Source organism: Petromyzon marinus, chromosome 38, assembly GCF_048934315.1.
Source record: "Petromyzon marinus isolate PM22_M1 ecotype Great Lakes invasive population chromosome 38, UKy_Petmar_22M1.pri1.0, whole genome shotgun sequence".
Classification (NCBI taxonomy): domain Eukaryota; kingdom Metazoa; phylum Chordata; class Hyperoartia; order Petromyzontiformes; family Petromyzontidae; genus Petromyzon; species Petromyzon marinus.
The window spans coordinates 12,953,524-12,979,668 of NC_133704.1; the positions used below are offsets into that span (position 1 = coordinate 12,953,524).

General features: G+C 48.8%; 1 protein-coding gene across 2 annotated transcripts in view; it reads right to left on the reverse strand.

Annotated features, from left to right (window-relative positions):
- Positions 1-7,198: 7,198 nt before the first annotated feature.
- LOC142930387 (serine/threonine-protein kinase Nek8-like) overlaps positions 7,199-26,145 on the reverse strand; it is a 38,422-nt gene continuing 19,475 nt past the window's right edge. Inside the window, exons 14-21 of one of the 2 annotated variants that reach the window (XM_076072692.1) lie at positions 23,428-23,521; positions 22,606-22,686; positions 19,449-19,666; positions 17,823-17,968; positions 16,508-16,601; positions 15,861-15,926; positions 13,425-13,507; positions 7,199-11,924 (exon numbers count right to left, since the gene is read on the reverse strand). In XM_076072692.1, the coding sequence (XP_075928807.1) occupies positions 17,931-17,968; positions 19,449-19,666; positions 22,606-22,686; positions 23,428-23,521 (431 nt within the window). In that variant the 3' untranslated portion in view covers positions 7,199-11,924; positions 13,425-13,507; positions 15,861-15,926; positions 16,508-16,601; positions 17,823-17,930. The remainder of the gene's footprint in view (positions 11,925-13,424; positions 13,508-15,860; positions 15,927-16,507; positions 16,602-17,822; positions 17,969-19,448; positions 19,667-22,605; positions 22,687-23,427; positions 23,522-26,145) is intronic. The other variant, XM_076072691.1, reaches the window with a different exon arrangement.

The window sequence follows — 26,145 nt, forward strand, 5'->3', positions numbered from 1 at the left end:
ATTTCGCACGTTTATAAATCACCTCACGTTTATAAATCACCTCACGTTTATAAATTATCAAGTTTATAAATCACCTAACGTTTATAAATCACCTCACGTTTATAAATTATCAAGTTTATTAATCATCTCAAGTTTATAAATCACCTCACGGTACCCCGCAGGGGTCCCCGTAGCCCCCCGGTTTAAGAACCACCGCTCTAAGCAATAACTTTGACTTGCAAAGTTCACGCTTTTTGAGGAAAACAAATTCACGATTTTAAAAATTATTGACCCCAATGGTGAAACAGATGACCTATTGGTACGAGGACTGAAGTAGAGAGTGGCACTCCAGGAGTGTTTTTTAAACTATAATACTAAAGTACTTTTTATTTTACCGGATAAGGCCCCACTGAGCTTGAGAACAATTTTTTGAAGCGACTTGTCTATCACAAATTATAGCTCAACGAAGGTGAGGTAGCTTATCACGTGGACATTTATAGCAGCAGCCAAACACTCTAAACGCGTGGTGACGTTTATTCTAAATGTGGAGGGTAAATCGGAGGACCTGGGAAAAAATCCACGCGACTACGGGGAGAGACGCAAACTCCAAATATACAACAGCAGCAGCAGGCGTCAGTCGGGATAGAACCCACGACCTCCTAATTGATAAAATAAAATAACACAATAATATTCTCACGACCTTTAAGTGATCTGAGCGTGGCTTTTTCACTCCAGTGCTGTCCTCCAGACCGTCTCGTCCCTTCACCTGATGAAGGCCGCTTGTGTTGTGGCCGAAACGTCGTGAGAATATTATTGTGTTATTTATTTTATCAATTTATTATTTTATTCTCATTCTACGTGACTTTACCGAAAGAACCAAAGAAGATGAATCCTTGCAGTCACGAAAGCTTTAAATCGAAACCAGGTGAGGTAGTTAACATCTCCTAGGTGAGGTAGTTAAAATCTCTTAGGTGAGATGGTTAACATCTCCTAGGTGAGATGGTTAACATCTCCTAGGTGAGGTGGTTAACACCTCCTAGGTGAGGTAGTTAACATCTCCTGGGTGAGGTAGTTAACATCTCCTGGGTGAGGTGGTTAACATCTCCGAGGTGAGGTAGTTAACATCTCCTAGGTGAGGTAGTTAACATCTCCTGGGTGAGGTAGTTAACATCTCCTGGGTGAGGTGGTTAACATCTCCTGGGTGAGATAGTTAACATCTCCTAGGTGAGGTAGTTAACATCTCCTAGGTGAGGTAGTTAACATCTCCTAGGTGAGATAGTTAACATCTCCTGGGTGAGGTGGTTAACATCTCCTGGGTGAGATAGTTAACATCTCCTAGGTGAGGTAGTTAACATCTCCTAGGTGAGGTGGTTAACATCTCCTAGGTGAGGTAGTTAACATCTCCTAGGTGAGGTAGTTAACATCTCCTAGGTGAGGTAGTTAACATCTTCTGGGTGAGGTAGTTAACATCTCCTAGGTGAGTTAGTTAACATCTCCTAGGTGAGGTGGTTAACATCTCCTGGGTGAGGTAGTTAACATCTCCTAGGTGAGGTAGTTAACATCTCCTAGGTGAGGTAGTTAACATCTTCTGGGTGAGGTAGTTAACATCTCCTAGGTGAGTTAGTTAACATCTCCTCGGTGAGGTAGTTAACATCTCCTCGTTGAGGTGGTTAACATCTCCTGAGTGAGGTAGTTAACATCTCCTGGGTGAGGTAGTTAACATCTCCTGGGTGAGGTAGTTGACATCTCCTGGGTGAGGTAGTTAACACCACTGGGGAGACAGAGGCGACATGGTGCTGGCCACCCACATTCACCACGTACCCCCAGGAGTCCGCATACTCCCGGCTGAGAACTACTGTGGAGTAGAATACCATTTGTTATAGAGTTTTTATTACACATAAGGGACAGATAGCTATGAGGGAGCCATACTGTCTTGCTTGCTACCTACTTGTATTTGATGACATGTTCTCAATGATGTTAATTCTTTGTTGAGTTTTGTATACACAATGCATCATCGGCTTCCATCATCTATACACTGCTGGATCAAGGGCTTTCCCAATACCAAAGATAATAATCTTGATTTGAAGCTTTCCCAGCTGATGATGGATGCTTGTGTTGCGCCCGAAACGTTGTGATTTATTTTTATTTTATACCTACGTGACTTTACTGAAAGAACCAAAGAGTCTTCTGAAAGAACCAAAGAGTCTTCTTTGGTTCTTTCGGTAAAGTCACGTAGAATGAGAATAAAATAATAAATTGATAAAATAACGCAATAATATTCTCACGACGTTTCGGCCACAACACAAGCGGCCTTCATCAAAGAAGATGAATCCTTGCAGTCACGAAAGCTTTAAATCGAAACCAGGTGAGGTAGTTAACATCTCCTAGGTGAGGTAGTTAAAATCTCTTAGGTGAGATGGTTAACATCTCCTAGGTGAGGTGGTTAACATCTCCTAGGTGAGGTGGTTAACATCTCCTTGGTGAGGTAGTTAACATCTCCTGGGTGAGGTAGTTAACATCTCCTGGGTGAGGTGGTTAACATCTCCTAGGTGAGGTAGTTAACATCTCCTAGGTGAGGTAGTTAACATCTCCTGGGTGAGGTAGTTAACATCTCCTGGGTGAGGTGGTTAACATCTCCTGGGTGAGATAGTTAACATATCCTAGGTGAGGTAGTTAACATCTCCTAGGTGAGGTAGTTAACATCTCCTAGGTGAGATAGTTAACATCTCCTGGGTGAGGTGGTTAACATCTCCTGGGTGAGATAGTTAACATCTCCTAGGTGAGGTAGCTAACATCTCCTAGGTGAGGTAGTTAACATCTCCTAGGTGAGGTAGTTAACATCTCTTAGGTGAGATGGTTAACATCTCCTAGGTGAGATGGTTAACGTCTCCTAGGTGAGGTGGTTAACATCTCCTAGGTGAGGTAGTTAACATCTCCTGGGTGAGGTAGTTAACATCTCCTGGGTGAGGTGGTTAACATCTCCTAGGTGAGGTAGTTAACATCTCCTAGGTGAGGTAGTTAACATCTCCTGGGTGAGGTAGTTAACATCTCCTGGGTGAGGTGGTTAACATCTCCTGGGTGAGATAGTTAACATCTCCTAGGTGAGGTAGTTAACATCTCCTAGGTGAGGTAGTTAACATCTCCTAGGTGAGATAGTTAACATCTCCTGGGTGAGGTGGTTAACATCTCCTGGGTGAGATAGTTAACATCTCCTAGGTGAGGTAGTTAACATCTCCCAGGTGAGGTGGTTAACATCTCCTAGGTGAGGTGGTTAACATCTCCTGGGTGAGGTAGTTAACATCTCCTGGGTGAGGTAGTTAACATCTCCTAGGTGAGGTAGTTAACATCTTCTGGGTGAGGTAGTTAACATCTCCTAGGTGAGTTAGTTAACATCTCCTAGGTGAGGTGGTTAACATCTCCTGGGTGAGGTAGTTAACATCTCCTAGGTGAGGTAGTTAACATCTCCTAGGTGAGGTAGTTAACATCTTCTGGGTGAGGTAGTTAACATCTCCTAGGTGAGTTAGTTAACATCTCCTCGGTGAGGTAGTTAACATCTCCTCGTTGAGGTGGTTAACATCTCCTGAGTGAGGTAGTTAACATCTCCTGGGTGAGGTAGTTAACATCTCCTGGGTGAGGTAGTTGACATCTCCTGGGTGAGGTAGTTAACACCACTGGGGAGACAGAGGCGACATGGTGCTGGCCACCCACATTCACCACGTACCCCCAGGAGTCCGCATACTCCCGGCTGAGAACTACTGTGGAGTAGAATACCATTTGTTATAGAGTTTTTATTACACATAAGGGACAGATAGCTATGAGGGAGCCATACTGTCTTGCTTGCTACCTACTTGTATTTGATGACATGTTCTCAATGATGTTAATTCTTTGTTGAGTTTTGTATACGCAATGCATCATCGGCTTCCATCATCTATACACTGCTGGATCAAGGGCTTTCCCAATACCAAAGATAATAATCTTGATTTGAAGCTTTCCCAGCTGATGATGGACGCTTGTGTTGCGCCCGAAACGTTGTGATTTATTTTTATTTTATACCTACGTGACTTTACTGAAAGAACCAAAGAGTCTTCTTTGGTTCTTTCGGTAAAGTCACGTAGAATGAGAATAAAATAATAAATTGATAAAATAACGCAATAATATTCTCACGACGTTTCGGCCACAACACAAGCGGCCTTCATCAAAGAAGATGAATCCTTGCAGTCACGAAAGCTTTAAATCGAAACCAGGTGAGGTAGTTAACATCTCCTAGGTGAGGTAGTTAAAATCTCTTAGGTGAGATGGTTAACATCTCCTAGGTGAGGTGGTTAACATCTCCTAGGTGAGGTGGTTAACATCTCCTTGGTGAGGTAGTTAACATCTCCTGGGTGAGGTAGTTAACATCTCCTGGGTGAGGTGGTTAACATCTCCTAGGTGAGGTAGTTAACATCTCCTAGGTGAGGTAGTTAACATCTCCTGGGTGAGGTAGTTAACATCTCCTGGGTGAGGTGGTTAACATCTCCTGGGTGAGATAGTTAACATCTCCTAGGTGAGGTAGTTAACATCTCCTAGGTGAGGTAGTTAACATCTCCTAGGTGAGATAGTTAACATCTCCTGGGTGAGGTGGTTAACATCTCCTGGGTGAGATAGTTAACATCTCCTAGGTGAGGTAGCTAACATCTCCTAGGTGAGGTAGTTAACATCTCCTAGGTGAGGTAGTTAAAATCTCTTAGGTGAGATGGTTAACATCTCCTAGGTGAGATGGTTAACATCTCCTAGGTGAGGTGGTTAACATCTCCTAGGTGAGGTAGTTAACATCTCCTGGGTGAGGTAGTTAACATCTCCTGGGTGAGGTGGTTAACATCTCCTAGGTGAGGTAGTTAACATCTCCTAGGTGAGGTATTTAACATCTCCTGGGTGAGGTAGTTAACATCTCCTGGGTGAGGTGGTTAACATCTCCTGGGTGAGATAGTTAACATCTCCTAGGTGAGGTAGTTAACATCTCCTAGGTGAGGTAGTTAACATCTCCTAGGTGAGATAGTTAACATCTCCTGGGTGAGGTGGTTAACATCTCCTGGGTGAGATAGTTAACATCTCCTAGGCGAGGTAGTTAACATCTACTAGGTGAGGTAGCTAACATCTCCTAGGTGAGGTAGTTAACATCTCCTAGGTGAGGTGGTTAACATCTCCTGGGTGAGGTAGTTAACATCTCCTAGGTGAGGTAGTTAACATCTCCTAGGTGAGGTAGTTAACATCTTCTGGGTGAGGTAGTTAACATCTCCTAGGTGAGTTAGTTAACATCTCCTCGGTGAGGTAGTTAACATCTCCTCGTTGAGGTGGTTAACATCTCCTGGGTGAGGTAGTTAACATCTCCTGGGTGAGGTAGTTAACATCTCCTGGGTGAGGTAGTTAACACCACTGGGGAGACAGAGGCGACATGGTGCTGGCCACCCACATTCACCACGTACCCCCAGGAGTCCGCATACTCCCGGCTGAGAACTACTGTGGAGTAGAATACCATTTGTTATAGAGTTTTTATTACACATAAGGGACAGATAGCTATGAGGGAGCCATACTGTCTTGCTTGCTACCTACTTGTATTTGATGACATGTTCTCAATGATGTTAATTCTTTGTTGAGTTTTGTATACGCAATGCATCATCGGCTTCCATCATCTATACACTGCTGGATCAAGGGCTTTCCCAGTACCAAAGATAATAATCTTGATTTGAAGCTTTCCCACCTGATGATGGACGCTTGTGTTGCGCCCGAAACGTTGTGATTTATTTTTTATTTTATACCTACGTGACTTTACTGAAAGAACCAAAGAGTCTTCTTTGGTTCTTTCGGTAAAGTCACGTAGAATGAGAATAAAATAATAAATTGATAAAATAACGCAATAATATTCTCACGACGTTTCGGCCACAACACAAGCGGCCTTCATCAAAGAAGATGAATCCTTGCAGTCACGAAAGCTTTAAATCGAAACCAGGTGAGGTAGTTAACATCTCCTAGGTGAGGTAGTTAAAATCTCTTGGGTGAGATGGTTAACATCTCCTAGGTGAGGTGGTTAACATCTCCTAGGTGAGGTGGTTAACATCTCCTTGGTGAGGTGGTTAACATCTCCTGGGTGAGGTGGTTAACATCTCCTAGGTGAGGTAGTTAACATCTCCTAGGTGAGGTAGTTAACATCTCCTGGGTGAGGTAGTTAACATCTCCTGGGTGAGGTGGTTAACATCTCCTGGGTGAGATAGTTAACATCTCCTAGGTGAGGTAGTTAACATCTCCTAGGTGAGGTAGTTAACATCTCCTAGGTGAGATAGTTAACATCTCCTGGGTGAGGTGGTTAACATCTCCTGGGTGAGATAGTTAACATCTCCTAGGTGAGGTAGTTCACATCTCCTAGGTGAGGTAGTTAACATCTCCTAGGTGAGGTAGTTAACATCTCCTAGGTGAGGTGGTTAACATCTCCTGGGTGAGGTAGTTAACATCTCCTAGGTGAGGTAGTTAACATCTCCTGGGTGAGGTAGTTAACATCTCCTGGGTGAGGTAGTTAACATCTCCTGGGTGAGGTAGTTAACACCACTGGGGAGACAGAGGCGACATGGTGCTGGCCACCCACATTCACCACGTACCCCCAGGAGTCCGCATACTCCCGGCTGAGAACTACTGTGGAGTAGAATACCATTTGTTATAGAGTTTTTATTACACATAAGGGACAGATAGCTATGAGGGAGCCATACTGTCTTGCTTGCTACCTACTTGTATTTGATGACATGTTCTCAATGATGTTAATTCTTTGTTGAGTTTTGTATACGCAATGCATCATCGGCTTCCATCATCTATACACTGCTGGATCAAGGGCTTTTCCAATACTAAAGATAATAATCTTGATTTGAAGCTTTCCCAGCTGATGATGGACGCTTGTGTTGCGCCCGAAACGTTGTAATTTATTTTTATTTTATACCTACGTGACTTTACTGAAAGAACCAAAGAGTCTTCTTTGGTTCTTTCGGTAAAGTCACGTAGAATGAGAATAAAATAATAAATTGATAAAATAACACAATAATATTCTCACGACGTTTCGGCCACAACACAAGCGGCCTTCATCAAAGAAGATTAATCCTTGCAGTCACGAAAGCTTTAAATCGAAATTTAACCAAAGAGTACCAAAGATAATACGAAGCATTTAAGATGGTTCACAAAGGTGCAATCGATATCAACCTTTTCATCAAATGCGTTTATTATTATTATGATTATCATCGCGACACAACTTTTAGACAGCTTCAAGTACGAGTTTCTGAGTAACCAAAGTGCGCATTACGTATAAATGTCATTTTAAAGTTGGCACGTTACAATACTTTAAAAACAATGGGAAATGATACTTCAATTACATCATGGGACCTCCTTTGCCAGTACCAAAATATGATAATAGGTTTTCCCCTTTTTTCTGGCATCTTAACAATGTTAAAACATCTTAACACCTGTTTTGTTGCCAGAAAAAAAATGGGAAAACCTATTATCTTATACTTCAATTGCATGTAAATATAGGCAACGTGAGGGGGGAAAAAATCAGTGGTCACCACAGGAGCCCGGATAGCTCCTGAAATGTCCTCCTCTGAACTCGAACCCCCTTGTGAAGGCGCAGACCCCTGCAATCACTGGTTCACGTGCCTGCTGGCGGAAGGCAGGGCCTCCAACGAGAGCGGATTGCGGGTGGCTACTGCAGAGCTCATACACCATCATGAGGAGGCGATTTTGTCCGGCTCTTCCACGCTGTGCCAGACGTCTCGGAAGAGGTGGGAGTATCCAGACATCTTGACAGAGGTAGGAGTATCCACCACACTTTCACCTGCATCCACCACACCCAGACCTGCCGATTCGACTCACCGAACTGTGGTACAGAACCCTTTCACCACTGCTGGGTGGTGTAGGTGGAGGGGATTTAATAAACCTCCACCATTGTTCCAACTCCCGCCGCCAGGAGGTCGAATTGAACCAGCGGCCTTCGGTGATTGCAAGTCCGGTCTCCGTGTGCTAACCCATTACACCATCACAGGTGGCACTGGTGAAGGTGAGGGAGCAAAGACGCGGGAGCATAGATGTACTGCACAACAATAGATATCACCGCACTCCCGTCCACTCACAACATAGCCATTTTCCCGTCAATGTAAATACGCGTGGACACTGCCAGGGGAATGTGGAGTTTCCACCAAGTGGTCAAGGGGCACCCAAGAAGGCGATTGCCACCTGGCGGTTTTTCTGGCGTATAAAACCACAAACGCCTCTCGCTTGAGAATGAGGTGATCATAAATCTCAACGGGGCGGATCGCGCGATAGCAGAGAGAGCTGGGGGTTAGCACGCCAAAGACACGCGTCTCTTGACCAGTGGGGCACAACCACGGGAAAGAAGTAGAGTCAAGGACTGTGTAATGTGTAATAAGTTAAAACGGAATGGCAAAGAGAATGGGAAAGGTAAATAATGGGAAATAAGAGGAAAAGGTTGGAGAAGAAATGGAAAAAACGGGAGCAAAGGGTCAGGAAACAGAATCAGAATCTTTATTTATCCTGGAGAAAGCTGTGAAGCTATTTTTTTTTTAATAAATTTCCAGTATTTTTCCGCAGATGTCTAGCAACGTGGTTAGGAAACAGAGGCGACAAGGGCCTCGATGTCGTTGCACGGAGAGGTATCCGTTGCCACAGGGGGCGGTGAGGAGAGGGATTCAGAGTGAGGGTGGCCACACAGAAGTCACGTGATTTACGGGAGGCTTGAGCTTCCTCAGAAGTAGATATATAGAGGAAAGGGTTGGTGAATAAAGCAGAGATTTGTTCAATCTATTCTAGATTTGAAGCTTTCGTGACTGCAAGGATCCATACTCTTTGGTTCTATTCGGTAAAGTCACGTAGGTAAAAAAAAAAAAAATCACGACGTTTCGGCCACAACACAAGCGGCCTTCACACAGCTTAAAGGTCGCAGTCTGAGCTTGGCTCCGTTTCACTCCAGCGCAGTCTTCGAGACAGGCTGGTCCCTTCACCTGATGAAGGCCGCTTGTGTTGTGGCCGAAACGTCGTGATTTTTGTTTTATTTTTTTACCTACGTGACTTTACCGAATAGAACCAAAGAGTATTTGTTGAATCTCCATGATGCCACTGTGATGCAAGTTGGCCAAGAGATTGCAGTACTACAAGTGCATGGGTTCATGAAACATATCTGTGCAGACCTATGAGCCTATCTTGAACCTACTGAAACCTTAAATATTTATTTCGGTTTTGGGTTAACCCGAACCAAAGTGGAATGGCAATAGGTTCAACTGTCTGTATATATGTACCGTGGTAAAGTCACCTGATTATTATTATTATTTAACATCTGTACACCTCAACACATTAATAAAAACACAGCAACTTTCCACCGTGTTGTTTTCTTTGCGTTACCTGGGCAACCTTGTCAACGCCGTGTGACCTCATTCGGCCAATCACGCGTGTTCTTGTGCGCACGTGCAACACGACAATAACGTGAACAAGTAAATTGTCGACAGCATTTGCTGTGAGCCCGCTTACTCAAATCCAAGGTGTGGCAGCCCACCGCTTAAGCCAGAGAAAAACATAATACAGAAGCATAAGTAACTTCAGTGTCCAACAGAGTAAACCTTCGCACCACCGCAAAGATAATTGATGTTGATATTTCACGATTTAAAAAAAACCCGTTAACTGCTTGCCCTTTATACGTTTCCGGCCTTCGTGTGACAGCTAATGGTATGGAATGTCACGCGCGCATAGCTTTTTATCCTGTCCTGAAATAAACAAATGCTGGACCCCCCCCACCTGCAGTGTCCCTGAAATATCCCTATCATCTCACATCCCCTTGCTTGTCAATGTCCTAGAGAGGGTCGCATTCTCCCAGTCGCTCGGTGAGACGTCACTCGCTCTCTCCTCTGCCGCCCCCAGTTTGGAAATGATCTCCGACCACCCCTGGCCGACCATGCTGTCGACTCCCTGCCCCTGTTCTCCGTTTCTTGCGCAGCGTGCCTTGAGATGCAGTGGCACGTAGGCGCGATATGAATTAAAGTTTTGCCATATTCTCCGGATAATAAGACACCGTTTTGTTCGCCCGAATTTTTAAAGGAAGAGTTTGGTGGTGTCTCTCATAATCCAGTAGCTGTGTTCCTACTCGTGATAACCTGGGTTTTAAGAGTTGCGCGTTTTTAAACGTGCGTACTTCCAGATCTTTAGAACTCTATTGACAGTGGACAAGTTTTGGGGTGCGGCTTACATTTGTGGGAGTGTCTAATATTCCTGAGAATACGGTCATGGTAACTCTAAAACACATGTATTCGTGAACATACAAAAACAGATGCATCTTTATCCTGCTTGCGAGTACGGATTAGTTGTTTTCAAAGGCTGCACACGTATGTGTATATATTATCGCTATAAGTTACTGCGTGAGATGAGAGGGTGAATTTAAAAAGGGGTCGTCCATGTGTATTGTGTCATAGCACTTTTTGCACTCGAGCCCAAACCCAGCAATTACTCGTCGCAGACATCTGCGGTAGCAAGTTGAATCTGAACCCGGCAATGCGTGAGTTCGATTCCCGCTCACGGCCAACACCGGTGACGATCATCTGAACCGGTCTTGACAAAGGCGGCCGGGCGTGGTGCTGGTCGCCCACCCCCTCGTGTGCCGTGCCGGGCTTCATAGGCGCTGCTACTCGCTAACAGCACTTGCCCCAATAGTCTGTTAAGGCTATACGGGGATCTTTGTTTGGGGAACGGTAGTGCAGTGGTTAACATGCTGCGCTACGAACCCGGCGACCCGAGTTCGAGTCCAGCTCATGATCAATAATGATGACAATTATCTGAACCGGTCCTGGGTCTCCTCCTAGATTGGCTTGGCCTCGAGTGATTAACTGGTGAGGTGTGTAAACAACAACACTGGAGAGACAAAGGCGGCCAGGCATGGTGCTGGCCTCACCACCCTCCTTGCATGTCACGCTGGTCTTAATAGGTGCTCACTAACACTTGTCTGCACAGTCTATAAGGCTGCACACGGAATCATTTGTGTGTACATGTACAATATGTTTTGTTTCTGTATGATATTTTGTGTATCTTTATAAATGCATGTGTGCGTGTGTGTATGAGCGTTATGCCCTCTCTTCGCTATGCTTGCGAAACGTGGAGCCCTTTAGAGGAGCATTTGGGCTGGTTTTAAACAATTAGGCTGGCCTGCCTACGATCCATCCTAGATTAACCAGACTGAATTGTGTGAGGAACTCAGATCTTTGAAAGATCCGGTCACAGTCCCCATCATCAGTGAGCTCCTCTGACAGGCGAGGCTGCGTTTGCACGGTCATGTAGCCCGCATGCCCAGCCACCACATGGCCAAGCAGCAGCTGTTTGGCCAGATGGAGGGGGCAAAATAACCGCGGTGGCATGAGCTGGAGAAGAGATGGATTGATGCGGTACAGGAGGATGTGGAGCTGATTCGATTTGTAGATAACTGGTACCAGCATTGTCAAGATCGGCCTCTGTGGAGGAGGCTCATGAAGGACACTACTGGGCAGCTGCAACGCAATTGCCCTCCACCCACAACACAGGGCAGAGCAGCGACCCTCACAATAACGAGTGGAATGCCGGGCGCCTAAATCGCAGCAAGTTGGCGCAGTGGGGAGCACGGGTGATGCACCTGCCAGACGTTTATGTTGGTTAACTCACAACAACACCTGGGTCTGTCCCACGACCTTCTTGCCTGCAGCTAGCCTTCCACACTTTTGCATTCACGTGACGGCCTCAAAGTGCACCTAGCCTGGCCCACGTGGCGCGGATGATGGCACCGTCACTCGGCGGCGAACGGCAGCCGTGTGTGTGTGAGCGCGCGCTCCTGCCGTCAGATGATGGTAGCGATGGTGACAGAGTCTCGCTTCATCCCCATCTGCACGCTCTCTCCTCTCTGAAACCTGTGCACCGGAGAAAAACAAGAGATGTGTCTTGAGGACACGTGCAGCCCTTTTTGTCAATCCACTGTTGGATGAGGGCCTTCCCCGCGCCGTGCGGGTTATGAGACCATACCGCACCGGTGCTACATCGGTTCGTGATGTGGGCCAGAAGTAGCGTGTTTGCCGCTCGTTGCAGAGGTTCTATTTACCATCTTAAACTATTTTTTTTTACCAGGTAAGGCCCACTGAGCTATCTATGCAGCTCTTTTTCAGAAGGGACCTGGCCACAAATGATAGTTCAACGAAGTGGCTTATCGTGTGGAAATGTATAGCAACCAAATACTCAATACGTGTGATGTTGATTCTAAATGTGAAGGGAAAAACCGCAGGATCTGGAGAAAATTTCACGCTACCACGGGGAGAGAGAGAGACACGCAAACTACAAATATACAGCAGGCGTCAAGGTCGGGATCGAATCCACGACCTCCTGCATACCAGGCGAGGTAGTTAACATCTTGGCACGGTGGTATTTCACGGTTTGAATCCAGCGGCCACCCTGGTTATTACTTGAGGTATGTGTCGGCCATAATAGTACGCCGCCATCTGCCTCTCGGTGGACGATTCCCATGACGTTATTCACAAGAGTTAGGCCATTGTGTGCCGCCCACGTCAGGGTGCAAATTCGAAAATGACGCTGAAAAGTACTCCATTGGAATTAGACAAAGTTCCCCCTTATAGCCTTTAACAGACTGGAGGAGCAAGTGCTGTTCGCGAGCGCCTATGGAAGCTGGCACGGCACACAAGGAGGTGGGTGGCCACCACCACCACGTCCGGTCGCCTTAGTCTCCCCAGTGGCGATGTTTACTACACACCGCACCAGGTACACATTTGAGGCTGGTCGACCTAGGGGAGGCCCAGGACCGGTTCAGATTGTCGTCACTGGTATGGATTGTGAGTGAGAATCGAACTCGGGTCACCAGCTTGTCCTCCAGCACCTCCGATGAGCGTGGTTGGCTACATACGGTGTGAAAAAAGTTCAACATACATATTGCAGTGCACTAACCGCTACACCACCGCTCAACACAATTACACATAAACACACGGGAGCAGAAGTAATCTTTACCCACTACTGGCAGCGGACTGATGCCGCCCCCCCCCCATGTCACTCTTGCAAATGAGACTGGTGGAATGTTATCTTTCTCGCCTGGTATGCAGGAGGTCGTGGGTTTGATCCCAAGCCTGACGCCAATATATTTGGAGATTGCATGCTCTCCCCGTGGCCGCGTGGATTTTTCTCTGGGTTCTCCCGTTTTTCCCTCCACATTTACAATCAACGTGCGCCGAGAGTATTTGGCCACTATAAATTTGCACGCGACAAGCCACTTTGTTGAACTATAATTTGCGATAGCCAGGTCACTTCTGAAAAAGAGCTACACAGCTCAGCGGGCACTTACCCTGGTAAAATAAACAGTTTCAGTTTATAGTTCTCCGCACGCAGAGACCACACACACACACTCTCACCTGGCTTCCTTGTATTTCTTTTCCCGATAGAAGGGGCTCCGCTTGCTCAGGTACAGCAGCACCAGGTCACAGAAAAACGCCCCCTGTGTGGCACAGTCACAACGACAAAGATCACCCCCCCCCCCTCCACAGCGCACGCGGACCGTTGGGCGAAGCGCTGCCGTTGAGGCCGGCGCACCAGCGGGTGGTGCGGCTAGCGCCGCGCCCCGCCCACCACCTTTGTCTCCCCAGTGCTGATATTTTGCACACCGCGACAAGATGGTTAAGGTCTTCAGATTCGGCATTGCTCACTGCCCCACGGGCTCCAGGCTTCACACTTGGAGGGTGGTGACGGCGTCTTAGCAATTGCGGCACCTAAACTCTGGAACTCTCGTTGCCGTTCGAGGTCCGGACTTCCGAGACAGACGACAAATCTTCAAATCTCGACTAAAAACATCTATGTTTAAACCGTCCTTCTCACTTCTTCTTCTCCTGGTTGTCGTTAACTATTTTCCGCCTTGCCATGCATAGCGCCCTGACAGCGATTGTTTAAGGGCGCTTTATACATTTACATTATTACTAGTCATATGAGTAGGGGGTCGCCACCCTTTTTCCACCGTGGACCAAACCCAGACGCCGTTCTTCAGTCAGCACTGTGGTCCATCAGCAGCGGTGGTACAAATCAATCACTGCTACCTGCAGGACAGGTGGCAACCTTTACATTTGAAGGCTTAGTCGACCTTGGGGATGCCCAGAACCGCTTCTGATATCACTCACCACTGATGTTAACCGTGGCCAGGAATCGAACTGAGGTCGCCTACTTACTACCGTTACCATATCCGAAAAAAAAGACAAAGATCCCCCATATAGCATTTTAATTGACTGCCGGGGCAAGTGCTTTTAGCGAGCACCTAGTAAGGCTGGTGGCAACACGAGGTGGGTGGCCAGCACCATGCCCAGCCGCCTTTGTTTCCCATGTGCCGATGTTTACATACTAAGTTAAGGCTGAGTCGACCTAGGGGAAGCCCAGGATCGGTTCAGATTTTCGTCACCAATGTTGGCCATGAGCTGGGATCGAATTCGGGTCACGGGGTTCGTAGCGCAGTGCGCTAACCACACTTAACTCCCGACGCCCTGTCACAAACACATAGATACATGTTGTAGAGATTTAACTTCATTTGCAATTGCACTTGACATCATATATCCTTGTTTGTTTACGTATTATATTTGTTCCACATCTCTGTATCTTAATTGTAAATGTACTGCGATCAGTTTAACACGGAGGAATTCGCAACCAATATTAACTCTAAGAGGTTTTTGGGTTAGATGGCGAAAATCTAACACAAAAACCTCTATTATGGGTACTGCGAACAGTAAAAAAAGACTTAATATTGCTTTACGCTGTCCAATATTTTGTTATTGCTCATGTTGTGTTTCTACTGATTTCTGTGTGCTTCATTGCAGTACTTTGTTTTTATTTTGTAATATCTGCAACCCATCACTGGCAATTGAGACTCATCCTGGTTTCTTGAGTTCATCTGGTGAAACAAAAAAACTTTTAACTTAAACTAGCTCGCTCGCTTATCATCTCACTCACTACCCGTTCACTCACAGTCTCACTGAACCACTCATTCGCCAACCTAGTCACTCACCCACTCATGTACCATCTCAATCACCATTACTCATTCACCCATCCACCATCTCACTCACCCACCCACCAACCCACTCATGTACCATCTCAAGCACCCACTCATTCATCCACCCACCATCTCAATCACCCACTCATTCACCCACCCACCCACCATCTCACCCACTCATTTACCCACTCATTCACCCACTCAGCCACCCACTCATCAACACTCAGTCACCCACTCATTCATTCACTCAACTGATCACTCATCCACTCGTTCACACACACACACACCATCTCCTCTCACCCACTCATTCACACAATCTTGCGAGTGCGACTTTGTCCTTGCCTCTTGAGCTCACACCTGGTGAAACAAAATAAACTTGAACTTAACATATACCATGTAGCCCATGCAGTCACACACATACGGATCACGTGGGTAGCACACACGTTCCACTGTTCACACGTACAGTCAGGATGTGTGATAAGGAGGACGTAATAGATGGGGGTGAGAGGGCGAGAGAGACAAGGAGAGGGTGAGGCTGGCAAGGAGCTGCAGAGTGAGGGAAAGGAGAGGAAAATGTGAGGGCGGAGATGAGATGGGAAGAGCGGGAGGGGGAGCGAGGGGAAGAGTGCTATTTAGCGAACGCTGTTACCTGTGACTGAGCGGTTAGGACAATGGATGATGCACAGATTGAATCATTGCAAAACGCGAGAGAGAATGAGTGAGTGAGGGGGAATGAGTGAGACGGGGAGCAAGTGGGAGAGTGTGGGGGCTGTGAGAGTGAGGAGAGAGAAAGGGAGAGCAAGGGGGAGATGTGTCTCACCGCTCCGAGCAGGGCCAGGCCTGATCCCACGTTCACGGCCGTGGGAACGATGCTGAACCTGCCCGCCTGGGTCAAGGGTCATGGTTAGTTCATTATGTATATGTTCGTTTGCAGCTCAGGGTCAATCCACTTCTGGATGAGGATATTCCCACGCCACACACCATGTGGGTCTTGAGGGGGGGGGGGGTTATTTGACCATACTTCACCATGCTGGTCAGAGCAGAGTTGATTAAGTTTTAGAGCATACTTACGGGCAGCATAGTAAGTACAGTGCAACACTGGCTTTTGCTGCACTCCCATCTCAATCAGAGCTGTAAATTCCACATTTCTATGAGAGAAACCACGAGTTCATCACTAGGATAACTATTAACGATGTCTCGCAGTGAGTCACTGTTTCTTTTTTTGACTGTCCCAGAAGGGTCTGTGAGTGAGGCTGAGATTTGGCAACTGGCCAAGTCTCATTCTCGTGAACTCGTGCCTGAATTACCACGATGTCACCTGGCCAAACAATAATAAGAAACTAATAACGATCTTTATTTAAAGAGCAGAGCGCATTTCGTACCACAACGTTCAAGGCCACTTCACGCAAAGTTAAGATAAAAGGGAAACGTGAATAAAATAGGTCGCATGTCCCGTGTGGCGCTCACCTTGCCGAACACCAGGACGTCAAAGCGGATGCCGTAGACCTTGAAGAGCTTCCGCTGCTCACCGCCGTCCGCCTACCGGTAGTATTTGGCGAATCTGCATGGGCCGAAAGGGTGCGGGTTGAAGGGTTGCGGTGTTGGTCAGCGCGTAACGTTCGTTGGTTGGGGTTCTTGTTTTTTTTAACGGTAGGGTTAGGGTGAATGTTGCAGTTCGGGATTGATGTTAAGGTTAATGTTACAGTTAGGGTTAATGTTAAGGTGAGGGTTAATGTTACGGTAGAGGTTAATTCTACGGTGAGGGTTAATGTTACGGTGAGGGTTAATGTTACGGTGAGGGTTAATGTTAGGGTGAGGGTTAATGTTAGGGTGAGAGTTAATGTTAGGGTGAGGGTTAATGTTAGGGTGAGGGTTAATGTTAGGGTGAGGGTTAATGTTAGGGTGAGGGTTAATGTTAGTGTGAGGGTTAATGTTACGGTGAGGGTTAATGTTAGGGTTAATGTTACGGTGAGGGTTAATGCTATGGTGAGGGTTAATGCTACAGTGAGGGTTAATGCTATGGTGAGGGTTATTGTTACGGTGAGGGTTAATGCTACGGTGAGGGTTAATGCTACGGTGAGGGTTAATGTTACGGTGAGAGTTAATGCTACGGTGAGGGTTAATGTTACGGTGAGGGTTAATGTTACGGTGAGGGTTAATGTTAGGGTTAATGTTACGGTGAGGGTTAATGTTACAGTGAGGGTTAATGTTACGGTGAGAGTTAATGTTACGGTGAGGGTTAATGCTACGGTGAGGGTTAATGTTAGGGTGAGGGTTAATGTTACGGTGAGGGTTAATGCTATGGTGAGGGTTAATGTTACGGTGAGGGTTAATGTTACGGTGAGGGTTAATGTTACGGTGAGGGTTAATGCTACGGTGAGGGTTAATGCTACGGTGAGGGTTAATGTTACGGTGAGGGTTAATGTTACGGTGAGGGTTAATGTTACGGTGAGGATTAATGTTAGGATGAGGGTTAATGTTAGGGTGAGGGTTAATGTTACGGTGAGGGTTAATGTTAGGGTGAGGGTTCATGTTAGGGTGAGGGTTAATGTTACGGTGAGGGTTAATGTTAGGGTGAGGGTTAATGTTACGGTGAGGGTTAATGTTAGGGTGAGGGTTAATGTTACTGTGAGGGTTAATGCTACGGTGAGAGTTACGGTGAGGGTTAATGTTACGGTGAGGGTTAATGTTACTGTGAGGGTTAATGCTATGGTGAGAGTTACGGTGAGGGTTAATGTTACGGTGAGGGGTTAAGGAAGATGGTGAGAGTGAAGGGGCCCACCTGAAGTTGTACCCCGAGGAGGAGGAGGAGGCATTGAGGTGGGGTCGCGCTGCGTCGAGGCGGTTGAAGGAGTCGACGGGGTGGCACTCACTCGCTGGGCGGTCCAGGTTACAGCTCCACTCGATCTGAACCCCGATAACGCCACCCTGTACACGCAGCATTACACACACAGCATTACACACACACAGCATTACACACACGCAGCATTACACACACACAGCATTACACACACGCAGCATTACACAGACACACAGCATTACACAGCATTACACACACACAGCATTAACACAGCATTACCAATACCCGCCATACGCCACTAAGTGAAGGTGACGCCACCACGGCGCCTGTGCCAGGCCAGGTGCACTTTGTGGCCACGTGAAGTGTCGAAGGCTCGCTGACGGGAGGTCACGGGACAGACCCAGCAGGTGACATGTTTTGACTGACCGAGACGACTGGTTGATGCACCAGCTGTGCCCCCCACTGTGCCAACTCACTGTGTTTTAGCCACCCGACGTTACACTTGTTTTTGTGAGCGTCGCTCCTCCGCCCTCCGGTGGTGTTGGAGGGCGACTGCCTCCAACTGCCCAGTAGCAGCGTCCTTCACAAGTCTCCATAAAGGCCGATCTTGACACTGCTCGTACCAGTCATTGGCAACTCCACTCCAAATTCAAGTTTCAAGTCCACTCAGCTCCATATCCTCTGTTACCACATAATGCCATCTCTTCTCTAGTCCATGCCACGCTCGTTTAGCCCTCTCTATCCGGCCGAACAAAAGCTGTTTGGGCATGCTGTGGTTTGGCATGTGGGCTACATGACCCAGCCAATGGAGGATCTCACCAATGGGACTTTGTCCAGATCAGTAAAGGATCTGTGAGCTCATCACACAATCCAGCCTGGTTAAACCCAGGATTGATCGTGGACAGGCTTGCCTGAATGTTTCAAACCAGCCAAGATGTTTCTTTACAGGGCTCCATGTTTTGTAAGCATAGAGAAGGAAGGATATCACTGTGGGCACGAAGATCCAAAGATTCTTGCGGAGCAACAAGCCAGGCAGCTTCCACACAGCAGCATTATACTGGTAGGAACCTCCTGGTTACACCAGCCCACAGGGGATTATTGTGTCCGTCCGTCCGTCCGTCGTGCATACAAAAATGGGAGGTGTGGGGCTGGGTAGAGAGGGGAGGGTGGGGAGGGGCTGGGTGGGGAGGGAGGGGCTGAGTGGGGAGTGGAGGGTGGGGAGGGGCTGGGTGGGTGGGTGGTGGTAGGGGTGGGGCTGGTTGGGGAGGGGCTGGTCACCCCGTGGTGCCCTTATAAAACTCAACGTTTAACCTACTCACGCCGGCTTGTGCCCGCCCTCACAGTCGGGCATATTTGCGGAATACACCACGTGGTGCCGCCGTTGACCCTGGCCATTGACCGAGCAACCCAACGTTCCTACCAGCTCCCTCCGCAGGAATGTGTTGTAGCTGCTGAGTGAAAAGATAACGCCGCTGGACTGATTCGAAGTGAGACATCGACTGCCAAACTGGAGCTGGTCATAAGCACACTGCCCAGGTACAGAAACCTCTCCATTCTCTCCACAACTGCCCCATCACTCATTGGGAGTGGAGGGGGTGGAGTATGCACCCTGTGTGTACGTGGTGTACACGCCGTGTACACGTAGTGAGTCATGTCCGCGGCGTGTTGCCAGGCAGGGCGCCACCTCCACGGCGAGGCTGTGGAAGTCCTCCCCGGCTGCGCGCACCAGCTGGCCCAGGCGGAAGATCGGGCAGTAGGGGGCGGCCGTGGCGCTGTAGCGGCAGCGCTTCAGGTAGTCCGCCTCGGCGCGCTCCAGCACGTTACGCCTGGCACGCCGGACACACGGGTGGACACGGGTGGACACGGGGGCACACGGAGACGAGGGCAGGGTGAGGGTGTACCGTGAGTGCCTGGTGCGGAGTGTAACCATTAACACTGGGGGAGACAAAGGCGGCCGGGCGTGGTGCTGGCCACGCCTCATCGAGGGTGCCGTGCCGGCCGTCGCTAGCAGCACTTGCCCCCAACAGTCCGTGAAGGCTACACGGGGGATCTTTGCCTTTGTTATATATCACCAGACAAGAGGCTCCTCTGGCGCTCCCTCGAGTCACGTGGAGGTGGCAGTGACAGTGACGGAGCAGTTGCTGTACCGCACCACTGTGCCGTGCAGTACAGGTGTGTGTGTGTGTGTAGTACAGGTGTGTGTGTGTGTATAGTACAGGTGTGTGTGTGTGTGCAGTACAGGTGTGTGTGTGTGTGTGCAGTGTGTGTGTGTGCAGTACAGGTGTGTGTGTGCAGTACAGGTGTGTGTGTAGTACAGGTGTGTGTGTGTGCAGTACAGGTGTGTGTGTGCAGTACAGGTGTGTGTGTGTGCAGTACAGGTGTGTGTGCAGTACAGGTGTGTGTGTGTAGTACAGGTGTGTGTGTGTGTGCAGTACAGGTGTGTGTGTGTGTGCAGTACAGGTGTGTGTGTGTGCAGTACAGGTGTGTGTGTGCAGTACAGGTGTGTGCGTGTGGAGTACAGGTGTGTGTGTGTGCAGTACAGGTGTGTGTGTGTGTGTGCAGTACAGGTGTGTGTGTGCGTGCAGTACAGGTGTGTGTGTGTGCGTGCAGTACAGGTGTGTGTGTGTGCGTGTGGAGTACAGGTGTGTGTGCGTGCATGGAGTACAGGTGTGTGTGCGTGCAGTACAGGTGTGTGTGCGTGCAGTACAGGTGTGTGTGCAGTGTGTGTGTGTGCAGTAAAGGTGTTTGTGTGTCTGATGGAGGTGTGTGTGTGCAAAATGCAGGTGGGTGTGTATGTGCAGTACAGGTGTGTGTGATGTAGGTGTGTGTGATGTAGGTGTGTGTGATGGAGGTGTGTGTGTGTGATGTAGGTGTGTGCGATGTAGGTCTGTGTGTGTGTGATGGAGGCCTTAATAGGTGCTCGCTTACCATCGCTTGCATTCTACTACTGAATTTTGAAGATCACATTGACTATATTGGTAAAAAGACAAAAATAAAAATTGGTTTTCTGTATCGACACAAGCACTGCTTCCCCCCAATGTTCCGTTTGGAATTGATAAAAGCTACCATACTGCCTCTACTTGACTACTGTGACATCGTGTATAAATCAGCCTCAAGTACTGTACTGAAGAAGCTTGATTCCATCTATCACTCGGCCTTAAGATTTACATTGAACTGCCCATATAGGACTCACCACTATGATTTCTACATTGGGTCAAACTTAACATCTCGTAATGTTCGACGGCTTGTGCACCAGATCTTATTTATTCACGATGTACTTACAAAAAAATCCGCAGACTACCTACTGGATCTCCTCTCTGTTTCAAAGAACAAATTTGACCTCAGGTCTTCGCTCATTTACCAGCTTCACATTCCCTATTGGCGTACAAAAACTGCAACTTGAATCGCTACCAATGAGATCTTCTCTCAAAACTGCTCTAGAGGAGTTGTACACCCCTTGCTGCCACTGCTATTCATTGGCGTAAAATAAAATAAAATGTTTCGCTCCGGATGACGCTGCAAAGTATTATCTGTATTTTGATTTAGCGTGCTGATCTTAAAGGTGCATTGCAAAATTTGATACTCCGACTGATGCTTCTGTTGTTGTGGAGTAACTCATGCAGCCAGCTATGGCTCTAGGATTTGGTGTTACATGTTATTTACGTAGTTTATTGTAAAAATTCGGTCACAGTCCCTATGATCACTGTTACGTTGCAATTATGGCTTTATTTTTTGGTGATTTTCGAAAACGTTTTTTTGGGTTGGACATGTTTGTTTTGTTGTAGTACGGAGTTAGACTGATGGCCTTAATCTAAGTTTTATTGTGGCTGTTGTTTGACTTGCATCCCACTGGGATTTTTTTTGCACAGCGTTGGTGTACGGTGCTTTTTTTCAGGAATATTTTGCCGTTTTTGTCATGGATTTTCTGTTTGCACAGTCACATGGTCACTTTAAGATGTTTTCTTGTTCGTGTTTTAGGTTTTTTTTTGTTGTGGTTGCACCCGATTCAATAGCCGAATGGCTCACAGGGCTATACCAAAATAAATAAACTGAAAAAAACAAAAAAAACCATGTATGTATGTATATGTGCATGTATGTGTATATGTGTGTGTGTTAAACTTCCTTCGCACTGTACGTAGCCAACTGTGCTAATCGGGAGTTGCGGGGGAAGGACAACAAACTGAACACAAATCATATTCTTAGTTCTTTCGGTAAAGTCACGTTGAAGGGAAGCAACAAAATAATAAAATATATAGCAATATAAAAATAATTATATATAGTATTATTTTGTTGTTTCCCTTCAACGTGACTTTACCGAAATAACTAAGAATATGAATTACTGCAGTCACGAAAGCTTTAAATCAAAATTGAACACAAATCAGTTCTAAATAAATGAGTTTGTCAATCTCGATGATGATTTAAAAGTGCACCGCTCCAGTGCCTTCCTGGTAGGGGAGTGAAGAGCGTTCCAGATAGCCGCAGAAGCGTATCTGAAAGCGTGCAATGCAGTGACCGCACGTACAATCACACGTAGGACGACTCAGCCCCAGGTGAATACCTGGTGCGGTGTGTAAACATCGCCACTGGGGAGACAAAGGCGGTCGGGCGTGGTGCTGGCCACTCACCCCCTCGTGCGCCGTTCCGGCCTTCACAGGTGCGACTCGCTAACAGCACTTGCCCCTACAGTCTGTTAAGGCTATTTGGGGCAGCTTTGTCTTTGTGCATATATACGTGCGTGTATATATGCGTGTGTCGAATGTCTCACTTGCTGAAGTCAAACTTGGGGAACCTGATTGTGTTCTTGATGAAGACTGTGAAATTCTCAGCCCCGGCGAGCACCGGCCTCCTGGACAGACGCGGAGAGAGCGGGGACGACGCTTGCTCGTAACCACACACGAGTTCACAGAACCTCCTCGCTGGGGCTACGCATCTCCTCCACACGAGACGACACTTCGTTGAGCTATCATTTGTGGGTGGCCAGGTCGCTTCTGAAAAAAATTGTTGATAATTTAGTTTAATCCATAATGCGTTTTTTTTGGGTTAGACCACGTAAAAAGTTTAGTTTAACCAGCCGACCCCGTTAAATACTTTCCTCAATCTACGCTTACGCCTCACTGTGTCCCCGAAGCGAACGGCAGTGAAAACCCACGAGGGATCCTCTCTGTAATCCCGCTGGCAGCAGCGAAGCTTCCTGCCTGACCCCTCTGCCGAGCCGCGTGGTTATTTTGTGTGGCGGCTTTCTCGCCGCGCTCCGAACCACCAAACCCCCCCCCCGAGTTCAGTTCTCTCTCGCAGCCAACGCCAGGTGACGGGCGTCTCAACCCATCCTGGGCCTTCCCCTAGGTCTACTCAGCCTTAAATGTATACCCGGTGCGGAGTGTAAACATCACCAACCCGGGGAGAGAGACAAACCGGGCGTGGTTACTGCCCACCACCCCGCTCGTGTGTTGTGCCGGCGGCCTTCACAGGTGCTGCGACTCGCTACTAACGGGGGATCCTTGCTGTGTGTAAAGGTGTTCATGCAGCTCTCCATACAGGTGCTCATACAGGTGTTCACGCAGGTGTGTGTGTGTGAGGTGCCCCTCACCGTGGGGCCGTGGCCTTCTCCACAGGGCACCAGGCTGAGATCTCACAGGTGCGTATGCCCGGGCTGTAAGGAACACAGCGACCGGTCCTTATACCTGGCAGGCAGAGGAGGACAGGTGAGCGGCTGTCTGTGTGAACAGGTGTGAGCGTGAACAGGTGTGTGGAGAGGGTGGCCACCGCTTTCACTGCACACCGAATCCGGAGAGATTTCTGAGTGCTACGTCGATCACAGCTGTGCGGAAGTCACGTAATGTAATACATGTGTTGAGGAGTTCCCGGCGACGACTCGGAGACGGCTTGAAGGTAAGGGCTTTCGCCAAAGGTTTATTAAGTGTATTACAATAGCACAAAGGGTGGGACAACTTCCCAGGGGTTAGGGGTCCTACACTAAGTCCTGGTCCAGCCCGGCTAGCTCCGGTCTCTCTCCCTCGAGTCGGATGGGGGCACTAGCCAACCCCACCGACCGGGAAGAGCAGCACCTCCTACGGCTACCAGCGGCTTCACTCCTGACTCTCGTCGATCCCTCTCTACCCCTGGTTCCCTCTCCACCCTTCTCACTCTACCCGTTCCCACAGTGACCCCGCTTTTGTCACGGGGTCCCCCTTAAATACTAGATGAGACATGACGTCATCGAGCCCCCCAGCGTGCATGATGCCACGTTCCGTGACGTCATCGCACTGGACGGCACACATGACGTCACGTCCCCATTTTACTCCTCTACACATACAAACGTACACGACACCGGCAGCGTAAGTGCAATAAAACGGTGAAAGAGACGAAATGGAATGTTTGAGGGATGCCACACGCGAGACGCTCGGACGGCAACCGCCTGCTTTGTGATTCCCACAGCCTTCGGCAAATCCCTCACGGTCAACGTTGGCGTTCCCTTCGCCGACGTCATCACCACGTGAGGCTTCTCCACACCTTGAGCACGTGGCTCCTCGCTTGCCCCTCCCAGTTGAAGCTGCCCCCCGTGTTGAAGCTGCCCCCCGTGTTGAAGCTGCCCCCCGTGTTGAAGCTGCCCCTCTGTATTGACGCTGCCCCTTCGCGTTGAAGTTGCCCCTTCGCGTTGACCCCTTGCCCACCGGATTCTCTGCGCTCGAGAAACTCGTGGGCTGGAGGAGAGGCCGAGGAGGATGGCCTCATGGTCTCGCGAGGCTGCATCAGATCGAGACTCGGGGATAGGAAGGGGGCTTGCTTGAGGAGCTTTGCCGGAAGGGACCCCTGGGGAAGGGGGCTTGCTTGAGGGGCTTTGCCAGAAGGGACCCCTGGGGAAGGGGGCTTGCTTGAGGGGCTTTGCCAGAAGGGACCCCTGGGGAAGGGGGCTTGCTATGGGGGCTTTGCCGGAAGGGACCCCTGGGGGTTGAGCGACCCAGAGTGGATGCTGCCGTCCGGGCGTGTGCTCCCACACTTGACTTGACCGTGGCCCTTTCCAACATTTACAAAGCCCAGTTTCCGCTTGGCTGGAGACCGTTTCCATGTTCGGTCCGCTTTGCCAGTGTGGCCTTTGTGGCGTTGCAGGGCTAATGAACTACGTTTGTTGCATTGCAGGGCAAGTGAACTACGTTTGTTGCGTTGCAGGGCTAATGAACTACGTTTGTTGCGTTGCAGGGCTAATGAACTACGTTTGTTGTGTTGCAGGGCTAATGAACTACGTTTGTTGCGTTGCAGGGCAAGTGAACTACCGAAGGATGCAAGCAACAGGAAGTACCTCCTCCGACTAAACAAAGCGCGCGGTGAGTGCGGCAGGTTGCATGGGACCGGGACTTTGTTCGGCTGCGTGCCAGACCGTGCCACAGGCAACTCAGTGGCTTGGCTGTCGAGTGTGCAGGCGGTGTAACTGCACCGGAGCCCACGGGACGGGGCGGCCCAGGGAGACCTCGGTTCTCCGTGCCGACCGTCGATTCAGCGGTGTCCAGGAACGGAGCACGTGTCAACGTTCTCACCGCTTCGCAATTTTAATTAGCGTTGACCTTGTTAGAGTGTTGCAGTGTTCAGTTTGTCGTCCTTGCCCCCGCACCTCCGATTAGCACGGTCGGCTACATGCGGTGTGAAAGAAGTTCCAACGTACGCGCGGTACAACACCTGAACCCCCACCCACCACCGCACCTTCGTGAGCCCGCGCTGAGCGGCGTGGTGGAAACGGTCCTCGCGAGTTTCGACGTGGAGCCCTTAACCCAGAACAGGGGCCCGTGGCAGGGCGGCCTCCCGCCGCACGCGTCCCCGTCGATGACCTTGGCGGGTGCCGCTCGACAGACGGCACCTTGCCCCGACCTTCGCCAAGACGGGTGGAGGCTGCCTCTGATTCTCGGGCGGGCGTCGTACAGGAGCGGTCTCGATCGTCCTGCACTACTCGTCCGGCGCGAGCGACATCGTCGGGGCCTGCTTCCACGCACAGCTGTTGAGCCTCGCTCTGCCGCGCGGGGCCACCGTGGAGGTGGCCGCGGAGCACCGGGACGGCTTCCTGCAGCTGCAGAGAGGCGAGTCGTAGCGGCCCTTATGCATAGCACGTGACAGTGGGGGCACTTTATTCCAGGCAAGGCCCCACTGAGCTGTCTAGCTGTTTTTTCACAAGTGACCTGGCCACAAATGATATGTGGGCTTATCATCATGATCATCATGTGGAGATTTCTCGCAGCCAACTACTCTAAATGCGTGGTGACGTTGATTCTAAATGTGGAGGGGAAAACCGGAGGGACCCGGAGATAAATCCACGCGC